At 40.5% G+C, this 16,911-nt stretch overlaps 2 protein-coding genes across 4 annotated transcripts; one reads left to right on the top strand and one right to left on the bottom strand.

Annotated features, from left to right (window-relative positions):
- Positions 1-39: 39 nt before the first annotated feature.
- On the bottom strand, positions 40-8,047 carry LOC136435201 (traB domain-containing protein-like). Of its 2 annotated transcripts, XM_066428487.1 has the most exons (10): positions 7,954-8,023; positions 7,032-7,088; positions 4,932-5,156; positions 4,227-4,381; positions 3,654-3,794; positions 2,893-3,003; positions 2,394-2,533; positions 1,966-2,135; positions 1,636-1,735; positions 40-1,361 (listed from the first exon to the last, which is right to left on the bottom strand). In XM_066428487.1, the coding sequence occupies exons 1-10, from the start codon at positions 7,997-7,999 to the stop codon at positions 1,244-1,246; spliced, it is 1,263 nt and encodes a 420-aa protein (XP_066284584.1). In that variant the 5' UTR covers positions 8,000-8,023; the 3' UTR covers positions 40-1,243. The 2 variants fall into 2 exon arrangements, with proteins under 2 accessions (XP_066284584.1, XP_066284585.1); XM_066428488.1 differs by lacking the exon at positions 7,032-7,088 and having other exon boundaries at positions 7,954-8,047.
- Position 8,048: 1 nt separating this feature from the next.
- On the top strand, positions 8,049-15,915 carry LOC136435200 (uncharacterized). 2 transcript variants are annotated; one of them, XM_066428484.1, is made up of 10 exons: positions 8,049-8,161; positions 9,493-9,627; positions 10,192-10,388; positions 10,580-11,136; positions 11,623-11,798; positions 12,215-12,427; positions 12,750-12,944; positions 13,148-13,284; positions 13,932-14,027; positions 14,288-15,915. In XM_066428484.1, exons 2-10 carry the CDS (start codon positions 9,526-9,528, stop codon positions 14,478-14,480), a joined length of 1,866 nt encoding a protein of 621 aa, XP_066284581.1. In that variant the 5' UTR covers positions 8,049-8,161; positions 9,493-9,525; the 3' UTR covers positions 14,481-15,915. The 2 variants fall into 2 exon arrangements, with proteins under 2 accessions (XP_066284581.1, XP_066284582.1); XM_066428485.1 differs by lacking the exon at positions 8,049-8,161 and adding an exon at positions 8,228-8,338.
- Positions 15,916-16,911: the final 996 nt, after the last annotated feature.

The following is a 16,911-nucleotide window of genomic DNA, read 5'->3' as shown; positions in this document are numbered from 1 at the left end:
ATCCTGCAAGCAAATAATGCACTCTGGTACCAATCTGGGTTAGTTTAATGCAGCATTTATTCATATACATACAACCATTACAGAATGTTGATACCCAATTTAACCAACATAACCACAAAACTTTATCACAACATGAATTTGGAGAACATGAACACAGGGTTTGTACCTTTGCACCACAAAATGTCGCTTTTACAAACAAAATACCCTGTTGGACCCTTCAACATACCAAACTCTTTCTCTTAACCTTACAAAACAAACTGAACCAGCTACAACAAAACAGAGTATCAGAATTCTTGTTATTGCAAATACAGCTAAACAATTGAAAGCTTGTATTTCTAGTGGACAACATGTACATCTTGTTATTAGCGCTTCTACACAGGGATGGCTTCTACGTCAGATAGCAGGAAAACATGGAACACTTGCATTGAAGAACAGAAACAAGGGAACACTGTCAATAGGGTAGAAATTCTGACTCTATAGTTATAAATATACTTTCTGGTGGAACATATTATCTTATTGAAAAACCCCTATTTCAGATCTTTATATCTATTAACACTATCTGTCAAGTCGGCTTAAAGATGAACTTCATACATCTTAACAAGTTTATAGTCTAGTTGTACAACGTTTACATGTATAATGCATACACAAGTGAATATATGCACACATTAGTACACAATGTTCTGTGTATGAGGACCTACTACATCAACTACCGACAATGTACCTTGTCTACCAAAGTATAACCTATTTCTACTAGCCACCACCAGCATATATATCAGATACCCAATCCCATATTCCTGTGTCACATATATGTAATCTAAACAAATCATGATGCAGGGATGTTTCCATATTTGGTCACCTGTCCACAATTGCCATGTTTATCTGGCCATCCATTCAGTGCCATATAAGGCAGACATATCATTAAATGGATGTTTATCAAAGAAGATGCCTTTGTGCCTTACACCCACTGACTTGCCAACTTTGGGACAAAAAATGGAATGTGGTAGGATCTGGGAACATCCCTGTGCTTGACACCACATGACAAAAAAGACTAATTATGCTGAAATGTAACCATAATATCATGAGAAACCATTCTTTAGACAGATGTTAGGACACTAACAATCTAAATGGTGTGTATTACTAAAAACTGTCGTGTCAAAATGTCAAAATCTCACAAGATGGACACTGAGACACTGAGTCTTGCGAAACCGCTATGGGAGACCAATACAAAACTCCAGTGTGATACCTATCTCATGAGACTTGACCACTTGGCAAACCTCCAGCAGCCGTAACCTAAAAGCCCCAGCAGCCCTAGCTTCACTGTCCACCTTAGGATAACCTGTGTGCGGGATGTTTGGGGTACACTGGAAATAAAAAACACATGCAGCAATGAATGGTTGTTCAAAACAGAAACATTTGGCCTGGGCATAGTTCTGGGCCATTTAAGGCAATTACAATCTTGAAGGTAGATACTAACAGTATACACACAAAAGACACTCTGACTGGACTGGTAAATCACTTATTTACCAAAATATGATACAAAATGTGTGCATGTTATAATATTTGCCATTATTAAGTGCTACCTTTTTGACTGTGCTATAAGTCTTGAAATTAGTCTTGCAAACTTGTCAGACTGACCTGAGTAACCTCTGGATGTCCACAATCTTGCCCCAGTTTTCCACAATGCCGGGGACATGGCCCATTCCCACCACACCGACCACAACTGCCGGCACAACTCCTGCAATAGATGACACTGATTTAGTGCAATTTAGTAAAACCCCAACAAAAACAGTAATGACATTGCACTTCATAAAACTTTCCTGTCACAAGGAAAACACTGTACATATACTGTCTTATGTGTAGACATTTGCATGATGATATATCTGTACACATTATATGTGACTTTATCTCCAGTGAGCAAGCTATGACATATTCCAGAAGTTTAGACAAATGTCCCAAACAACAGACCTTGTGCATCAAGGGAAGGCACGGGGCGGGCAGCCAGCCGCAGGGAGTTAGCGAGGTACTGGTCCCGCTCTGTCACGAACACCCTACTGAGCGCGGGAAACTCTCCTGTCATCTCTGCCAGCATCTCCTCCAGTAGGTCCCTCTGTTTGCACTTTTCAACCTCTTCTTTGCTGAAGGAGAATAATTTGACAGATGATACATTTGAGGTGAGCTAACTACCAGTAAAAAACAACACAGTCCTGGCAGCATCCACTTGACCCATACTATATATATCCATTCATCCGATTCTGTCATAGCCTTGATTATTATGCCTTTATGACAAGTTTTATCTCCTTTTACAGAGTTTCCTTAATGTTTGAAAACACAGTATAAAATATTCTAAATTTCTAAGAATCAGCTAGTTCTAACTGAAGTGAGTGTTACCATACCTGATGGGTTCTTTGCTCATGATCATGTACCAGGCCAGCCGTATCTTCTGCCACGCGGACAGGGCTGCTATGGCACGTTGTAGGGTGATCTGGATGGGCCGATCTCCCAGGTGCACCTTACAGCTGGGCACCTGTTGCGCCTGTGGAGAGGAGGACACAGTTAAACATCATGTGGTCAAGTGTGGACTATGTTAGAGACCAGAGACAAAGAGTAGACGTTCAATATTTAAAACAATACCCCTATCTACAATAGCCTAGACAATCATGCTATATTTTGAAAAGATGGTAATAAAAACAAACATGTGTTTGAATATTTTAAAGTTAATGTAGCTGTATCAGCTGCCAGTTCATCTTTCCTTTCGCATATGACACCAACTGTGCGCACAAACGTCCACTAACTTGTTTTGCTTGTTTAACCTAAAGGCAATGTAGTATTTCCATGTTGCACCGCCACTGTTACAGCAATGGTGCTCTGTGGTGAACGTGATGTCAGACCCACCTGTCTGAATGCTGTCCTGAACTCCCCACCAGGAGCCATGCCTAACTGTTCAGTAATGTGTGCTGACATGTGGAGCAGCAGGATCTGCATCAGGCCTGTCACTAAGCCACTCTGAAACACACAATGTACATGAACAAAGGTTAATATAACAATGCACACTTCAGCATGTGACAAGAAATCATGAATTCGTTAAATCAATGCATATCTCAATTCAATATTTCCTTTCCTATGGATATAATGTATAAGAGCAACAGGTATGTATGGGAGCCTATTGTCAGCGGCAATCAGTCCAGCTGGCATTTGAATAAAAGATTCTACAGTCGACGGCAAGCTTGTGTATGTAGCAACAAATGTAGAATGAGATTTTGACACGAATCACAATGTAAACATTCATTGTAAGTACAACAAAGGTTTTGTACATGTACCCGAAAAATCTTTTGTTATGTTAACGTTTATTGGCAATGTAATTGACAGTGCATTGTAGTCTTGTAGACAACAACAGTTTAGTTTGTTTTTTCTTGTATATACTGTATTTCTTCACTTGTCTTGTAATTTCATATGCATAACAGGCAGATAAGTGCTATACGTGCTTTAAGTATTTATGCAGCCTCATTTATGCCCACAAATCAGCGAACCGACCCCAGTTTTATCCAACAACCAACTCCAGTCAACAACCATATTTCCTTGGTCCCTTGACTGGTTGTTGGATGCAAGTTTGACTGTATATAGCATATAAAGATAATCATATTCTGATTCCTTACCTGTTTTATGGCTGCTTTAACTTTCCCTATGTTGATATTTTTGGCCTCCTCTAACAGAGTCTTCTCATCCAGCTGCAGAATATTGACCCTGCTCTTACACAGTTCCACCAGCACCACGTCTGGCTGGACAGTCTCGATGGTCTGGGACAGGACATTGTAACAGATACATGGTAACATCTTCTAGTCTTAAGAGCTAACATAAATCTGTGGTTGGCTGATGGAAGGAAGCAATCAAGCAAAGCTTCATCACTGTCAGACAGAACATCACACACGTGTACATGGGATAATAAATGACACTTACTCAACCTGTCAGTGAAATATTCTTTCATTAACCTACTTCACTGCATGGTGGAGATTGGTTTGTGCCTCATGACTGGCTTGATAATAAATCTATGTGAACTGCGTATACAGACCCCACACAAACTGTACATGTATACATCAGCTATACTTCGTTTATCTGAAAAATGCTTTCAGCGTATGCTGCAAACGCTGGTTTGTAATTATCTGCACAATAAAGAAGACATAATCATGTAAACATGGCACAGCACATGGTATTGATAGGCTGATCTATACCTTGATAACATCTAGTTGGCTTTCCTCGCTGAAGTGTGCAGTTCCTATGACATACACCTTCCCCCCGTCCTCTGTGTCTAGTGTTGTGACTGTCTCAGGAAGGTTTATGACAGGTTTCCTCTGTCTCAGGACAGGAGCCTCCTCTTCTTCATTGTCTGGGAAGGATAATGGTTACATTGTTAGTCAACATTAAAGCATCCCCTCAAATATGAAGTACATTTTGTATTCTCCTTTAATCAAAGTATGAAGTATAAGCTGTATGTACATGGTGATGGTTGAATGTTTATATTCAAAATTACCTAAGATAAGTGCAGAGCACATATGCTATGAACATAGCATCATTTGCATATTCATGGCACACGAAATGACCACCATATGAATAAAGTTAACATGATAGACCACTGTTCATTCTGACTATCTCGAAAAATACATGATCACCCATATCACACAATTAAATGCTTCCATTCTCTTGCTCAACCTAACAGGCCACTTGATATATCATCACATCACTTACTCAGGCAAATGAGAATTGTCTAATGGTTATCGTACCCTTGGGACAGATTAATTAACTTTAAAAAATTGCCTACCAAATCCAGCACTACCACAAGTTCTGTTAACCTCCCTGCTGCCTAAAACATATCATATGGCAGCAAAAGGCTACCTCACCAGAGAGAAGGTTAAAGCCTGAATTGTAATATAATTCACCTTCTACATCTGTATCATAGTCTCCATCTCCTTCATCATCATCCAGGTCCAGATCATCATCATCATCATCCCCATCTTCCTCATTACTGCCCAGCTCAGCAGCGTGTTCCCGCCCCTGCCCCGCGTCCCCCCCTCCCCACCTGTCCTTGGTGGAGTACTTCTTCCTACTGACGTGGTCGATCACTTCATCGCCTGATGAGGAGTATTCATCGGATCCGGAGAAACCTACATATGATACCAACAATGAGTTCAGTCTCAGAACACTTCAGAATGATAGTGTGGGATATGACAGGGAAAAATGCATTCCCGGAAGACGGGTATTGGCTTTGGTCAAATGCTGTGCACAGAATCAATGTTTAAGGCATTTGTTTTCGGCAGGTGGATCAAGGCTGCACAGCAAGCTAGTTATCCAATGCTGTCTTGTGTGTATTAAGTGCACTGCAACCATGTTTCATCTTATGTGTGCATATAAGGGTTCCTTTATCATCTTTGTCAGCATAATGAGCACAGGACAGGATAGATTAGAATACATAAATTAATCTGCATTTGGTATCATTTTTTTATAACAGCAAAAACAAAAGATGTAGGACAAGTACAAATTTGGATGCAAAAACATGGACATGGACAATCCATTCAAACTTGCATCTGACCAAGATAGCTTATAACAAGAAATAAAATTAAACATATGCTGGGGGAAAATGAAGGTTTCTGTCTAAATTGAATGCACCAACACTGCAAAAACACAAACATGAAACAGGGCTAGCCTATGCTGTTACAGCTTATTGTGGCCTAAGGTAACAGGCTAACAGCACAAGAGGTATCTCTGACTAACTAGTTCTGTTGCATTGCTTAGGCCAAACTACAACACAAATCAAGCACACAACAAAGCAATTACACGTGTAGGGGAAAACATACTTCAAGTTCAAAATATTCTATATAATTCACATATTGGGCACAGAATATCCGCAGCAACCTCCAGTTTTCATGCCCATGCTGTGACGGTTGGTAAATAATCAGACAAATCCACATATGCAAGCTTTTATAAAATCCATGTTTGGACTGTTATCAATCACCATTGAGTAGAATCATGCTGATGCAGAATTCTACCGATTACCGCATAATTTTACAGATAAGAGAAAAATAGTATCTCATGCTCTGCATGCAGGTATACATTGTACCACCACACAAAACTCAGAGGATCAAAAACGGATTTTGTTTGAAATCATGTTCTGTGTACGTCTGTGTATTAGTGTTTGCTTGAGAAGTTAAAAGTGTTATCACCTACAGTAGAACTTCTAGCCATGCAAACCAAACAGTAAATACTTCATACATGGTTTTCAGCCACTGGCAAAAATACCTAGTGAACAAAAGATACTGGGATACTGTATATACAGCATCTTTGACATTTACTGACAACCGAGCTGAAATCTTTTTGCCCAGGTTTGAATCTGATACATGTAAGTGACCCCTTTGCATGAATTATTTGAATTGATTCACATTGCATTATGAAATGCAGTGTCTTTACATGTTGACATGATAACTTCTAAATAAAGCGTCTAATTTTTGTAGTCATTTGAAGGTCCTGAAAACTGAGTGAAAGTTTAACAATCAATTCTGCATCACAATTATAAGAACATCACATGTTTTGAAGTTTTGAAGTTGTTTAATTATAAATGGCATTAGAATGATTTCCAAAATATGTTACATATCGTAAGTCCTGTAAGCCACGTCTATTGCATGACAAATCCAAAGCATGCAATGTGTTGTTTGATTTGAGTACTAGTATTATAACGTCTTTATCAATGATATTGTTGAGTTAGTTTGCTGCTGAAATCAAAACTGTTTTGGTCAGACTTTTTCTTAAAACAAGGTCCAAACCTTTTCATGACATGCATTGTTGTTATGCTGTTATAAAAATACAATTCACAATGCACTTCCTGCTTCAACAAAGTGGCTAGAATTTTGCAACCATGTACATGTTGTATTTTGCTAAGAAGAACAAAGTAAAACATTAGCCACAGTATCCAAGTGCAAGCAGAGGACAGTGGCTGTAGAGAAGCTGCAGAGAGGAGGAGAAGGCGAATGAAATGGTTTGCATACATATCCTGGCATATTTGGCTGCTCGAAATGGGTCTAACTCTTCCACATTGAAGTCATCTGTGAGGAAGGACCAAACCAGAACACAGTGCTCAGTACAGGACATACTGTGCAAGCAGGTGGCTACAGTTCTCCTGCACCTGCGACCTTCACCAGCGCAAAAGGTCGGATAAACACATGTATACACCAGGTGCACTTTTAACTCTAATGTGTAAAGTAAATTGGAGAAAAGGCAAGGAAATGTACAGTTGAATAATAGTGAGGTTTTCACATATAACAAATCTACAACACTAATGATAGATGACACTTTCACATTTATAACGATCTTCATATTTATCCTGGGCCAGGAAACATTGTACAGAGCAACATGACCAAAAATTAGAATTAAAGAGGAATTAATGCAGAAATTGTTGTCTGAAAAATACACTGTTATCACCCACTTCCACAAGTATTGCTGTTCTTTTCCTTATAACTTCTGTACCCGAAAGTTACTGAACATAATATAGCCCTAGGTCATATGATTCACTAACATCAAATCAATTGTCTTCTATGAAATAACATAAAGTTGTCTGCTATAATAGGGCTAGTAAGAATACTAAAGAAGAAGATCTAGAGAGAAACTTTAGGAGTTCAAATCCTGAATACACAACAAATTTATGCTACGTGGGTGCGTCTAGAATACACATTGGGTTAACATTTTGTTGTAACCTCTCTAAAATACGACTATGTTGCACATTTATTTGTCGACACTCCCATATGGTATTATGTGACATATGCCTGTCTGAAATTTCTGAGGGCACAACCTGTTCAGGAGTAGCTCTAGAGAATCACAACGCTCAGGAATATAGCTTCACTTTCTTTGGTACCTATAGGTTGTGCATCGGGCTTAAAAGATGTCGCCTGAGCTGAACTACACGAGATTTACCTTCGTCTTGGTGCAGATGATTTTCTTCTCTTCCACCTTCTGCCATTTTGTCGGCGTCCTTCGAACCGGAAGTACTACCCTGACCCCTGACACTTTGCTGTGACAACCGGAAGTTTACTTGAACGTCTGGACAAAGTTGCAAAATCAGTGTTTGTGTGCTTCACAAGGGACACACACGTCTTCCTGGTAGGAGATGCACGTTTTAAAGGTCTGTACATTTTCACTTGATAGATCTGTAGGTTATGAACGGTATTTCAATGCTGGTTTGAGTCGTGTAAACTTTTGTCGTCTGCATCTTTACGACGCCATTCAGTAAACTAAACAGCAGACGTGGCACCATTCCTGTGCTGTGCAACAAGTTCACTGCCATATGGACTTCTATTAGGTAAACAAAATAGATGTAATTCGTATATAAAGGGTAGGATTTCGCAAGTAATGATGGACTGCACCGACTGAAGCCCTCTTTTGATAAAGTGTGGCCCCGCCCCTTTTAATTGCTAAACGTACTCTTTCCTAAAATCCTATTTCGACTTACTACTTGTTACACCCCCCCCCCGTAACACTACTAGTAGCCGTGGCGACTAACGAAGGGAGTTTTTGCTTGATATTACATATACGAAGGGAAAGTATATATTCACCTTGCATATTCACCTTGCATCAGCCGGTAGGTACCCTTGTCGGGTAATGAGGCTGGTAGATTCGATATGTAGATGGCGCAGGGTATAAGCTTCCTTCCTTCCTTCATTCCTTCCTTCCTTCCTTCTTTCCTTCCTTCTTTCCTTCCTTCCTTCCTTCCTTCCTTCCTTCTTTCCGTCCTTCCTTCCTTCCTTCCTTCCTTCTTTCCGTCCTTCCTTCCTTCCTTCCTTCCTTCCAAACGTCCTTCCTTCATGGCTCATGTGGTTAGTACGAGAAGGTATACTGGTACTGGAATGGGTGGTGCTTCCATTCTTCCTTCAGTCTTCCTTTAAAAGTATTGACTGTACTGCTGCTGACTGTTCTCGCAGAGAGACCATTCCACGTGGGTGTACATCTCGACGGGAAGAAGTTTGTTCTAGGTCCTCTGGCATCTTGAATTTGATACTTGTAAGGATGACCTCTGGTGTTTTTGGCGTAGCTAGGAGTGAACATAGCTCTGTCGCATATGTTGCAATGACTGTCCGTCCTCAAGCTCACCAACCCATGTGCAATTTTGTACATCATAATCATATCTGCTCGTTGTCGTCGGAATAAAAGGGTAGGGAGTTGTAGCGCTTTGAGTCTCTCTGAATACGGGAGGTGTGATATAGATTCCACTACACGTGTGGCTCTTCTCTGGACCCTTTCTACTAAATCACAATCTCTCTTGGTCTTGGGACTCCAGATCACAGTTGCATACTCTAAATGTGGTCTCACTAGGCTCTTATATGTAATATCAAGCAAAAAATCCCTTCGTTAGTCGCCACGGCTACCGCAACACAATCTTACTTAGGCTATTGACAGTATGCTCCTGTCTTAATAATGATTCCTAACAGTACACTAACATTTTTTTGTTATTTCCAGGCATAGCTGATATTCCAGGTTCACTGCAGCGTGATGGGAAACGTGACGACATCAGACCTACCTGCAGAGAAGCAGCAGGGAGTCCGGACAATGCTGGACTTGAGCAGGAAGTTGAACTATCAGCAATATGTGAAGGTAGGAAAAGTGTTAAGTCTTTTACTTTAAGTTTAGTAATTGTCAATGCCATCATTTTCCACGAATCTTTAGTAAAGATGCAGAATGGCCATTTATCTGGAGTTCTTAAAGTTTTATTAGAATGTTTTTTCAGTCAGACTTAGTTACTGTCAGAATGTAATGTTATCCTGTCAGTCACTAAAATACCACCATTGTGCACTCTTTTTGGTATTTGTTGGTAGCCTTAGGGGTTATTAGTAGTACACAATCAGACATTTTAAGCAATAGCACAAATACAATATAATTATATTATATTAGAACCCTGGAATTACAACAATTTACGCAAATTTGCCCATTGCTCTGCATGTAAATGTATGTCCCCACCCTCTGCAACATCTAAGCCTTTGGAATATAGTTGGCCAAGTAAACAAACTCCTATGCATTTCACAGGCTCATGTTAAACCTGTGTACTGACACTGGTCATAGGTCAGCGTAAACAAACTCATCTAACCAGGGTATGTAAAGGTTATTACTTTTTGTACAAATACAAATATACTAGATTTCTAACCACCCTTTTGCCTACAGCATGTGAACAATGAAGACCTGAACTCAGGCAGTCTGACAGCTCTTCCATGGACACTCCTCAGCTCTGTGTCTCTCCACGAGGCTCTCGACGCCTCCTTTAACTCTGTCCCAGAGATACCCAAGGACCTCCCCCTCCACCTGCCCCATCTAACCTACATCAACCTGCAATACAACTGTCTGACAAGTTTTCCTGACAGGTCAGTGTTATATGTAACCTCTATTTCTTTTGTTGTTCATTGTTTCTCAATTGCTGATCTTTTATTACTGATGATGTTTTTATGAGGAAAAGTTTTCTCTTTCGCTGCACATTTTTGTTGCTTCGCTAGTAGTTGTAGTATAACACGGCCTACACCCTCAGTTTTGTTTTGTTTTTTCCTTTTGTTTGTAGTATTTCCCTGTTCTTCCACCTGAGAACCCTGTTGCTGAGTCATAACCAGCTGCAGACCTTACCCGCATCCTTCATCCATTTGTCCAAGCTGCAGAAACTGGACCTGTCCCACAACTGTCTCACAGAACTACCAGAGGACATTGGAAACTTGCAAGCTTTACAGAAACTCAATGTTACCAACAACAAATTACAAAACCTTCCTTTGTCATTAGGAAGATCACAAACTCTACAACTTCTCCTTGCTGTCAGCAATAAATGTTGCATGCCTCCACAACAAGTGTGCAATCAGGGTTCAGACGCGACTCTGAACTATCTGAGAACTCAGGTACCCAATGGAGTGCCTTCTTGTGAACCCGCCACCCCAAAATTCAACACCTTCAAAAGGAAGAGGGGACATGTGTTGCACGCGTCAGTTCAGAACCCACACTCTGCACGGAGCTTGTATGCACAGGAGCAGACGCACACGACAAACACGACCAGTCGGAACCGCACGCCACTCAGACCCCCTCCCCACGGGACCAAGCTGCACGCTGACACGCTCATGGACAGGGTGCTAGGTGAGCAGTTTTGGAAGTTTTTATTTGACGTCTAAAGGAAACTTTCTGTCTGCCTGCTGTTCTGTTAATTTTGCAAGGGGTCCAGTTCTAGAAAAAAATTGAATGTAAGGGATAATGCAGTAAACCAGTTTGTTGAAAATTTGTTAAGCTTGAGTGGGTAATGGTCAACTGACCAACAAACAGTGGCTTCATCTATATTTGGTGTGAAATAGTTTCCACAGTGTGTTTACATTGTGTTCATGATGGTCCTTGCTGTGGTGAAAGGTGCAGGGGCAAAAGGGATGTAATAGGGACAAAGTTACTATGATCAAATGAATGTAGGAATTATATAACTCTTGCAATAAACTTTGTGTTGACATTGCTCACATGAAGAAATAGGAATATGCCTGGAGAGAAATATATATTACCCTTTTCCTTCAGAATGTAGTTGATGTTAAAGTAACAAAACAAAGTTGAGCCCTTTCCCACCATATTGTTCTCCACCAGGACTTCTCTATGGTGCTGCCATAGGAGACGCCATAGGTATCGCTACAGAGCTGATGACGCCTGATGAGTGCAGATTCCATTACAATGCAGAAACCCTGTCCTACTCAGACATCATCAGGGACAAGCACAGGGTGAGGTGGAGACCTGGAGACTGGACAACTGACTTTGATCAGACTGTAAGTCTGAGGGGCATCTTACCTCTGTTGATCATGTTTTAGAAATGGCAAATGTGATTTTCCTTCTGCCCACTGTACTTAATGTGCTTGTGCTTTTTCAGATGCTCTTCTTATTTTGATACACAATACATTGTGGGGAAATTAGAATTTTAAACTTGTGAGTAAGTCATTCTTTGTATGTGACAAGTTTGGAGCAGGTTTGGACATGGTTAGAACTGGTTTTGGTGTAAAGATTAAGAGGTTTTGGTGTAAAGATTAAGAGATGAGATTCTGTACTCCTTGCCAATGAAAGGATTATGTAACCCTGTTAAAGGCCGGTATAACCCCAACAGTGCGTTAGCACATCGACAGATGATCATGACATGATTTACAGTTACAAAGTGTATGATCACATTCTTCTCTTGTTCACCCCTCAGATCCTGCTGCTGGAGTCCCTGCTGAAGTGGGGAGGGGTGGTGGATGAGTTAGACTTTGCCCAGCAGCTGGAGACGTACTGCAGGGAGGGGTTTCCAGAGCTGGGGGACACGGAGGAGCCGCTGGTGGGGAACACCATCCAGAGGGTCCTGTCTGATCCAACGTACCTGCAGGATCCGCATGGAGCCGCTAGGAGGCTTTGTAACAAAGTTGAGGTACACTTAATGTATATGACTGTCATGATAGGACTTTTGACCGGACTGGTAAAAAATGAAGGTCAAATTATTTAGAACCACTGTATAAGCTTAAAGTTGCTTTCATACCAGGTGCTGCAGCTTGTCCTAGCATTTGGTAGCCTGGTATCCATCCCTGTTTTCTTTGTTTTGATGGGGTACTGAATAGGGCAACTGGTGCAGGATTGGGCTATGGTAGGGAAAAGATATGGATGCATATCAGGCTGCCCTTTGAATTTGGAAGATAACCTTCCAAATTAGATTTGACAGTTTGATATTGATTGTTTGTACTACCTGGTTGCAGGACCAGGATGATGTGCTGTTTGAGTACTGTGACAACAGCTGCCTGACCAGGACAGTAGTACTGGGGGTGCCACAGTTCCATGACTTGAAGGAGGTGTCAGCCAATGCCATCAGAATATGTAGAGCAACCCACCATGACCCTCGTTGCTTAGCAACTACTGTTGTTCTCACAGCAACCATTGCGCTCATGCTTCAGGTAAGGCTTGGGAAAAGCCAGACATTTTTATTCAAGTTTATTCAAATCAATCAAAGTAATTTTACATTGATTACTTTCAAATTTGTGATGGAGGAAGACTGACAAAATGTGGTTTACTGTCTTAGTATGCTGAAGATGATACAAAAACTAAGACTGAACTACTATAATGAAAGTTTATACTCAATGTCTTGTGTCCTTTTAAGGGAAATCATGACATCACCAAGGAAGAATCCTTGGAAGAGCTGCTTCAGGTTGCCATGGAGACAGGACGTAAACATCTGTCCAGACCAGCTCACCTGAAAGCTTTTGACCATTACTGTGGGCTCAGGGACTATCAGAGGTAAACAGTGTTCAACCAGTAGGCACCCTACTAATACTCTAGTTCTCTGCAGTGTCATCATTACAAGTATCTTTAATAAGACATGTTTTTAAGTTTCTTTATCTTTATCTTTGATAAGATAATTCTCCTGTTTCCTCCCCTACCCAGGTTCTCTTGAAAGTACCAACATAAACAATATAAACAAGAAAGCAATTGATATATCATACAATAACATCAGAGTTAATATAGCACTAACATATCAATTGAAGTTCTATCGTCTATACATGTCATGCACTTGTCACTGAAGCATGCACATCTTGGACACCCTACAGCAAATCCAGTCATTTACTGTCTACAGCCTGAACATAACACAACACACATGCTTGGTCTTTATGACATCATTCTACAGATCAGTAAGTTGTACACATGATAACAGGACCTTGGCCATAACATACCTTTACATTCAAGTTTAAACTATACACTTCTCATTGCTATCTTCTTATTGTTCAGTAGCTCATGCCTTTGTAGGTTGTAGTCTGATTTATTTGCGTCTTCATGAGATAACTTAAGAAACATGCTGTTTTTAAGATTTTCTCCTTGATGTTTTATATTGCACAAGATGGATTGGATACAAACTAATTCTCCAGTTTCCTCCCCCACCCCTGTAGCATTGAGGTGTGGGCCCCCCACCAGAACCAGATGACGTTCTGTTTTAAGACACTGGCAGCTGGGCTGGTGGCCCTCAGGAGCAAACATGACTTCAGGTCAGTCAGGATACTGCTGCTTCTCTATTGTCATTGTATGCCACAGTTTTTGTGGCAAGGACTGTCATTCTCAAATAGAACAGTTCAACCATAGTGGATGCTGTAAGTCTGATGTGCGTTTTCGGCAAGGGTTTTACCATGGTCAGTATTGCCAGATGGATGCCATTATATATGTCACAGTTTATAGCATTGTTTTGGGGGTTTCTGTTGCATTTTAGGATTGCAGCATTTATCATTCATGATTTGACATTCCCTTGCAGGTCTGCAATTACGGAGCTTGTGATGCTTGGAGGAGACAGTAACACCCATGCCTCTGTGACGGGAGCACTGTTGGGCGCCTTTTGGGGTTACAGAGCCCTGCCGCATGATTGGCTGAATGACCTTCCTGAGCCACAGGCTTCCTTACTCAATATGAAAGCCAACGCCCTATTGGACATGATGGGAATTCCATGAAGAACTATTGGGCATTTTAGGTAAACTCATAAGGATGGGTGTACATCAGAGCATCCTTAAAGAAGACCAGAATATGCATTTGTGAACAAGACAATTCTCAGACATGATCACCAGGTTGTGCCATGTATCATGATTGGTGACAGGTCTTTTACCATGTTGAATGCATAGTGTAGGGTGGAGGGGTGATTATGACTCACAGCCCCATTTTTTTCCTGAAAGCAACAATCTGTTGGTGGAACTAAGGTCTGCTTCTTTTGAATCAGTTGTGAATATCATCATGCTGCCATTTTTGTTGACAAGCTAGTTAGTGCATTTTATGTTTAGGTTGCTGTTCTATGAAAAAGAGGTGCACAAATCTCAACTCAGACAGCATTGAGAATACTTTTCAATTATATCCATGATATTTTTATAATGATAACACGACTCAGGTTGAGTCATAAGAAGCAAGCCTATTGTACTTGTTACACATACTTGTTTGTCTAAGTGGAAAATCTAGAACAATATAAGGATTCCATATTGTCACATTCTGTATAGAAGTTGATGTAAATATCAGTTTGCTGCAATGCCAACATGTGTTGTTTTATTGTCAACAGTAGAAAATGTCCTGTCTTGCTGGTTGATCTGTAACCTCTTCTGGACTACAGCACTCTGAGGTGTTGTCAGATGAGATATTTAAAATGGAACTACGGGAGTGAAACAGCCCTTAAAGGGGCATATTGTGACATGAACATAAAACAAAATTCTTTGTTTTTGATTATTTTTCTACATCATTAATTGAATCTACCTTATTACACTGCACAGCAATATTCATCACGTAAGGATGCGACTTTGTAGTGTCGTGCGAACATATAAAAAATTATATACGCCATCCCCGCCGCCGCTTGAATTGGCCGCAATCTTGTCCAACATTCCGACGAACCACCGAACACGCGATCGAACGCCCGACGTTCTGAAGTTTGTTTACTTGTGGTGATTTTCCCGTGACGCTCGAACTCCGCCCATAACGGTCGATTCGAATTTTTCGTAGCGTTCTACGCTGGCTTATTTGCATATTAACTTGCGGGACGCAAGTTAATATGTAAATGAACCAGATTTTACACGTTTTGCGTTTTTCGTCGTTGATTCATGCTGGAAATGTGACAAAATGACGGGAATATGTTGGAAATAAGTAACAAATAAGTTACAAATGTGAATCTTAGTGTAGATCATTCAAATTCTTACTATTTGTAGTTTTTGCCCACCAGATTCTACAATATGCCCCTTTAAAGTAAATAAAGTTATTTACTTTATAGTCCATAATCTTATCCTGCCTGTAACCAAGGAGGTTTCTATATAAAACCTCCTTGCTGTAACGTTACATGAAATCTGCGCATGAGTCAATTTTAGGTGCTGAGAACGGAATCAGATAAAAAGATTTACTTCTCTACCTTGTGAATAGTGGTGTTTACTTTCTCTACATGTACTACAATATACTATTTTAATGGTGTGCCATGTGTTCTGCCACAAATACGAAGGCCTTGCCCTTCCAGCAAGATTCAGTGATACGACTACAACATGCAATCAGCTGAAGCTCTATTTACAGTGTCATCATAACTTTGGTATGAGGGCCAATCAGTGGTAGCAATGCTAGGAACATGATTGAATCAGTCTAGGACCTATCTACAATACAAATATCAGACCAACATACATAACAGTGTGTGTGCATACACACGCATACACAGTACAGAATCATGAATGTACCGAATCTTTGCATGTATCAAAAGCGGCCTCTATTGATCAGTTGCAATACTGCATCAGTAAGGCACTGGACTTACCATGCAGTACTGCAGCCGATTAATAGAGGTCGCTTTTGATCCATGGAAAGAAACTTGCCAAATTTTCAAGATCAACGTTTTGTGAAATTATTTTCTCCATGAAAAATTGAGATATAGTTTTGGATGTGTCTGTCTGTCTGTTTGTTTGTCTGTCTGTTTGTGTTTCCGCACCATTCCAGTCAGCATAACTCAAGAGCCTCTTGATGGATTACAATGATATTTGGTATGTGGGCAGGTGTTGTGAAGCCGAAATTCAAGGTCGATTTTGGGCCCCCTGGTATGTGACCTTGGAACTGCAGCAGAACTTCAATTTTTGTATCTTTTGATCTGGACGTGCTGTGGTCTTGATTTTTGGGTGGCAGATAGCTTGTGATGTAATAAAGAAGTGGTGTAGGTTTGGGCCCCCTAGCAGCTTCCTCTGGAACTGCAGGGGCGTTTTTGTGAAAATCTTCTTAGGAGAATAACTGAACAAAGGATTTCCATGATATTTAGTATGCAGGTAGCTTAGATTGAGATATACACAATGAATTATGCTAATTGGGACTTAATTTGCATAGCTAATGAGGAAAATCTATATTTGCAGTGTTTTCCATTATAAGCCTCAAATACATGTAACG

This window comes from Branchiostoma lanceolatum, chromosome 5 (genome assembly GCF_035083965.1).
Source record: "Branchiostoma lanceolatum isolate klBraLanc5 chromosome 5, klBraLanc5.hap2, whole genome shotgun sequence".
Lineage (NCBI taxonomy): Eukaryota > Metazoa > Chordata > Leptocardii > Amphioxiformes > Branchiostomatidae > Branchiostoma > Branchiostoma lanceolatum.
The sequence above is the reverse complement of the archived record's forward strand: the minus strand, read 5'-3'. Positions and strand labels throughout refer to the sequence as shown.